The 6,095-nt window shown below is 39.5% G+C and overlaps 1 protein-coding gene across 2 annotated transcripts; it reads right to left on the bottom strand.

Annotated features, from left to right (window-relative positions):
• Window positions 1-2,798: 2,798 nt before the first annotated feature.
• On the bottom strand, window positions 2,799-4,913 carry LOC125219128 (uncharacterized). Of its 2 annotated transcripts, none has more exons than XM_048121008.2 (6): window positions 4,741-4,913; window positions 3,905-4,137; window positions 3,724-3,806; window positions 3,415-3,526; window positions 3,220-3,294; window positions 2,799-3,140 (listed from the first exon to the last, which is right to left on the bottom strand). In XM_048121008.2, the coding sequence occupies exons 1-6, from the start codon at window positions 4,814-4,816 to the stop codon at window positions 2,955-2,957; spliced, it is 765 nt and encodes a 254-aa protein (XP_047976965.1). In that variant the 5' UTR covers window positions 4,817-4,913; the 3' UTR covers window positions 2,799-2,954. The 2 variants fall into 2 exon arrangements, with proteins under 2 accessions (XP_047976965.1, XP_088925648.1); XM_089069522.1 differs by having other exon boundaries at window positions 4,447-4,897.
• Window positions 4,914-6,095: the final 1,182 nt, after the last annotated feature.

The raw sequence follows: 6,095 nt of genomic DNA, 5'->3' as shown, positions 1-6,095 counted from the left end.
ATCAGTAAAGCTATATACTGTATAAAGCTAAACCAATGAACTCCATTTACTTAAGTAGTGGTTCTAAATCATAAAGATCAGTAATAAGAGCACTCCCAATGGGGGTGGCGAAAATCCGGCGATAAATCGCCGATCATCGCCGGATTATCGCCGGCCGTTGTGGTGAAAACGGCGATAATTCGGCGATAAAGTTACCGTTTTTACGCCAACCGGCGTTTTATCGCCGGATTATCGCCGAGCGATCGCCGGCCATTGTGGGCGACGCTCGGCGATAATCCGGCGATTTTTAAATTTTTTTTTTTTTTTTTCGGCCAACGGCTATTTTTAAATCCCACCTCTATAAATATTTCCTCCACTTCCTCCATTCATCACCCACAATCTTCATTCTCTCCATTTTCAATCTCTTCTCCCAATCTTCAATCTTCATCAAATTATGAGCTTTTGGAAGAAAAATTCCCGCTCGGGTAAGGGTAAGGGTAAGGGGAAAGAGTCGAGTTCACAAATTCCCAACATGGATGAAGCAAACGAGCAGTGGATGCACTCGTTGTTGGCGATGGGTTCTCCTCCCGGCCAACTTCCATACGCGGGTCCGTCTCCTTTGCAGACTCCTCCGGCGCGGAGACTTTCTCCGTACTTCAACTATGCCGGCAGAATGCCCTCTCCAGCCGACGATGTGTATCGGCCCCAGTTCGACACCCCCGGATCAACCCCAGGCGACCAAGAATCTCAGGCCGCGACACTGAGCGCGGAGGACTTCGAGGTGGAAGAAACGCCCACCGAGCCGCCTGCGACTGATACGGGTTCCGATGAGAGGCCGAAGCGGGTAAGGACTACTTACACACTTCAAGAGTCCGAGCTGATAGCCACCTGCTGGGCGGACACGTCACAGAACGCGGAGCGCAGCAACTACCAGACTGAGATCATATTCTGGGAGCGGGTTGCCGCGAAGTACAGGAGCCACAAGACTGCCTCAATGAAGGACCATGGCAGCGAGGCGATCCGTCGGCATTGGGAGCGCCTCATGAGGGACTGCGGCCACTTCAACGGTATTTATTCTAACTTGTTGGCGGACATGCCCAGTGGCCAGAACGAGCATATGGTCCGAGATGAGGCCATGCAGAGGTATTGTGGCAAGTACTTGTCGAAGGGGTTCAAGTATTGGAACATCTACGATAAGCTGAAGGATCTCCCAAAATTCCGGACGGGAATGCACGCCGCGCTGCACGGGAAATCGGTGCGCTCGCGCCTTAGCGTTTCGGAGAGCGAGGGGAGCGTGGCCCACATCGACTTGAGTGGGGATGGTCCGCACGAGCGCCCGGAGGGAGCGAAGAAGGCGAAGGGGAGGCGGAAGGGGAAGGGCACAACGTCGGAAGTCGGTTCGGAATCCCACATCGACTTAGAAAAAGCCACTTATTCGAGCAATGTCGCCAATCTGACGCAGATGTACACGCTGTACTTCACCGGCAGCGGGACCCCTGAAGAAAAGGCGGCCCTCTGGAAATGCATCCAAGGCCTGCAGATTAGGATGGGCCTCGAGCCCGACGCCCCTCCGGCCCCTTCGTCTTAGTTTTTTTTTTTTTTTAAATCTTTGTTTATTTGCGGTTTTTATTTGTAGTTTTTTTTTTTCTCGTTGTATTATATTTTCCAATGATTAATACAACGATGAATTGTTCATTATTAGTCTATTTATTAAATACATTTGTAGGGAAAATTAAATAATATAAAAAATAATGATGTAAAAATGAAATGTTGAGTTAGGGAGAAATAAGGGAGAAATAAGGGAGAAACCAATGTAGCAGTTGGCTAAAAACTGGGAATAAAATGTGATGCTGATGTGGCGCTGATGTGACAGGAGTTAGGGAGAAATAAGGGAGAAATAAGGGAGTGTCATTGGGAGTGCTCTAACTCTGTTATCATCTTAGTTACACTTTAGATTATTAATATTAATAGTGTTACTAATATGCAGCATGTAGTTATTATCATCTTATAAAAAAAACGCATAAAATCATTCTTAGTGATACTGATATCTATGTTCAAGACCCAAAAACCCCACACACACACATTGGCTGTTCTCCACATTCTTATGAAGTTAAGAACTTGAGATAGTGTAACAAGCATAAGCCTAAAAGCCAGCCTATAAAAGAACCATATCTCTATCAAAGAAAACACAGTTCTTAACACACACACACAATGCATATAACATCGTTGCCAGCATGGGTTCCAACAGCAACGAGAGCAGCAGCAATGCACCAACACAGGGAACAAAGGCAAGTGTTATTCCTAAACAGAGGGAGCATGTTTCAACAATGATGGGCAAGACAATGGTCCAGGCTATTGGAAAAGCTGGAAAGTCTCTTGCTAAGGTTGCAGGGCATCTCAAGAACAGAGCAAAAGCGGCTACTGGCAATAATTATAATATGATACTAGTTAGGAGTATGTTTTAAGAGCCTGTTTCCACTAGTTTCCATGTGTGTTTCTTCACATAATTGAAGTGCTTTTACTGTCTATGTTAAAAGAATTTAATCTACTGTTTATTCTGATATTGAGCCATTCTACTGGGCATATGAGAACATATTTCCTTGCAGACTTGCAGTAGGTTCAGACGTGGAAAACATGTAGATGTTCGCTCGTGAGGGTACTATAATTTCTAACATATGTGGGATGGAAAGCTAAGAACAGCATGCGTGTTAAGGTCAAAAGGATGTGCAGAAATTCATAGCATTAAGGGAGGCAAGGAAAAATTAAAGGAACGTGCATATGCTAATGCGATGCTAATGAGATGAAAGGTTGCTATAAACTAGGAGCATATAAAAACACTCTTATAATCTCATCTCAAAAATGGAACAGCAAGGGATACAATAAAAGAAAAACTCTGTTTTCTACACTTTGCTAACTAAAAGTGATAGAGTTTGCTTATACATACATGTGAGGCAGCAAAACTTTTGATGATAAATTTAGTCACTGATTTCGCCATCCTCTTCGGCATCACTGATATCACTGTAGAGTATAGGCTCTTCACCATCTTCTATGGTGTCAACTTCCATGGAATAATCATCAGATGCATCATCATCACTTTCATCATCATCTTCATATATAACAGGCGCAATTATATTATTCTCCTCCACTTCATCATCAACAGACTGCACCGAGAATTTGGTATTCAGTGTATTGTTATCGTATACGGAGGGAAATATAAAACATTCTGCAGAATCCACTCACATCTGCGTAAAGCAAGTCCAATGAACTTGATAGTTGAAGAGCAGGGTTGAAGGTTGAGACTCTTGATTCTATTATCTGCATACCCATGTGAAAATTATTCTTAAATTACTCAGTGGAAATATAATTCCCTAACCCATATATATGTACCTAACAGTTCCATTTATCTCCCTATATAAACACTAGAAACCCTCTTACCTGAAATATAGAGTTTAAAGCAGCCAAGGAAGATTCTTGGGACATTATACTGCTAGAATGCTGAAGAAGTAAACTTCTGAGCCATGGAAGAGCACATGCCAAAACAGCACCTCTGTTTATATGCACATAAAACAAGAGTTTTGAGGAACAAATGAGACTGTAGCTTGTCATATAATAATTAAAAAACCATCAAGATTTATACGACAAAGAGATGAAATATGAAGTAATTCCATTGAGAAAAAAAATTATTGAAGAAATCTTCAGAGGACAGTCACACTAATAACTAGTAAGTACGTCTATCTCTCTTACCTTAACTGAATTATCGGCACAAGAGACTTTAAGAACTTGAGGACGTCAGAAGGATTCAACAGTGAAAGTGAGTTTGCAATAACCTGCATACATGTTATCCTACATCAGCTCCAACCATCTACCTTCATACAGAATGTGAGAACAGAACAACCAATAAAGAAAAGGGAATGCAAAAACTAACTTTGTCATCTTGTCTGGATAAGCAATCTATGAGAAGGGCTCGGTCATCAGCATGCAGTGCTTGCTTAACTAAGATATTAACTGAGGCTGCACTAGGTGGCTTTGCCGGAAGAGAAGAGTCTGTATTTTCAGGGGAATTGTCGTTTCCTTCCAACTTGAGGGTTGCAAGTTTTTCACCCATGGTTGGTTCACTCAAGTCTTCCACAACATCAAATCCATCTTTATCTCCAATACCTTAAATCCACATTCCACAAAGAAACTAGATTATGCTTCAACCTTCACTAAAGCATACTCCAATCTATCTCAAACTACAATAATCTCGATTCGTCTCCTCGACTAGTATAAACCATTTGAGCCAAAACAGATAATATAGGGCAACTTCGAATAACTTCATAACAAAATAGCCATATTGAAGTAATTTATAAATGAAAAACAGTATCAACCTGTCATTTGTCCAGTACCAATACTTCAAAACAATAGACTTTATTAAGTATCATTTTTGAATAAACATCTCAAGAATCTAGCATAAGACGGTCACTCTACCTTGATCAATCAGTAACAAAGGGGAAAAACATAATGTAGCAGCTCAGTTTCACTTGAAAACTGCAAATCTCTTTAATATTACTGCGATTTTTGTTAGTCTAGGCTACAAAACAAGCTACTGATAAAACGCCTAAATTAAATATAACCTTGCAATTCCAGACAAATTCTGGATATGAGATAGTATGAAGCATACCTATGGTATACAGAAAAATTGAGGAATATTTGGTGATAAACGGTAGAGAGCGAGAAACATCAGTCTGGAATTTGCAATCATTAATCTAATTGAACACTTACTCTTGTGCAACAAGACCTCACTGGTTACTCCGGTGTCTCGGTTTTTCCGTTTCGAAGATTTTTCCTTCTTTCCCATGGTGAGGCAGGCGGCGGGGCGGGTTTCGCCGGTAAGTGGGACAGAGAAGAATGTGTAGGCGGGGCGGGTTTCGTTAGGGTTCGAGGGAATATAATATTGGTATATGTATACAAATTTAATTGTATTATTCTTTACTATATAGTGTTAATATTATTTCTACTATTTGATATTCAAATTATATAATTTATAAATATATTTATAGTTATAGGGGAGCGTTATTTATAGTTATAGGGGAGTGACCACCTCTTAAAGTAACATCATATCACCATTCCTAGCAAATCATTTGTACACGTGGACGAATAATCAGCTGTCATGTGGCAATAAAAAAATGTTCAAGGATAAAAAAAAATGGCCAGCAATATTTTATACTACAATATACATCAATTTTTCTCGGACAGCAATATCCAACACGCTAGACAGTGCAATCTACAGACTATTGTCTAGCGTATTGAATATTATTGTGTAGCATTTATAATATTGATGTATTACTGTATATGTGGTGGCACGGTGTCACTTTAAGAAGTATTGTCATTTTAACACAAACCTATAGTTATATTGTCATGTATTGTATTTAAATTTGGCAAGAGCAAATATATTATTGGTTTGTAATACATGTGTAACTAATTCTTAATGTCGAATTATCGAATCAACTAGGAGTTCATTATTAGATAACACAAAGTTCATTTTAAGATCATTTTACTTTATTTTAGAGAAGATTAAGTAAAATAATTTACAAATTACATTCATATAAAATAAACTAAAAATGAAATCCGTAATATTTAACAACATTCTAAAATGATAAAACAAACTAAAAATGAAGGGTTCGACGCTAGAAATTAGTTCGACATTGATTATGAAAAACTATACTATTCCCCCCGTCCCACTATAAATGAGGCGTATTCATTTTTGGATCGTCCAACTATAAGTGAGACATTTCTTTTTATTGCAAAAAAATATCACTCTAACTATCTCTTACTTTATCGTATCTTCTTCTTTTTCTCTTTACTTTTTTCTCACTCCTACTTTATTCGCTCTTCATTTAACCAACACAACCTAAAAATCTGTGTCCAAAAGAAATGTGTCACATATAATGGAATAGAGGGAGTATTATTTTGGTATTTGTTTGATAATCTCAAAATAGTGTGAAAAAATCGCTTAGGCAGTGCATGAGCATCGCATAGGGTCAAACCGCGATAGCTTATGGTAGAGTCATAGATTCGTCCCACAATAAGAGTCATGTTTTGTCATTTCGGTTCATCACACAATAAGATTCCTATTT

Source organism: Salvia hispanica, chromosome 1 (assembly GCF_029641045.1).
Source record: "Salvia hispanica isolate PSC_SH4W2 chromosome 1, Shi_PSC_v1, whole genome shotgun sequence".
NCBI lineage: Eukaryota > Viridiplantae > Streptophyta > Magnoliopsida > Lamiales > Lamiaceae > Salvia > Salvia hispanica.
This window is presented reverse-complemented; position numbering and strand designations above follow the sequence as displayed.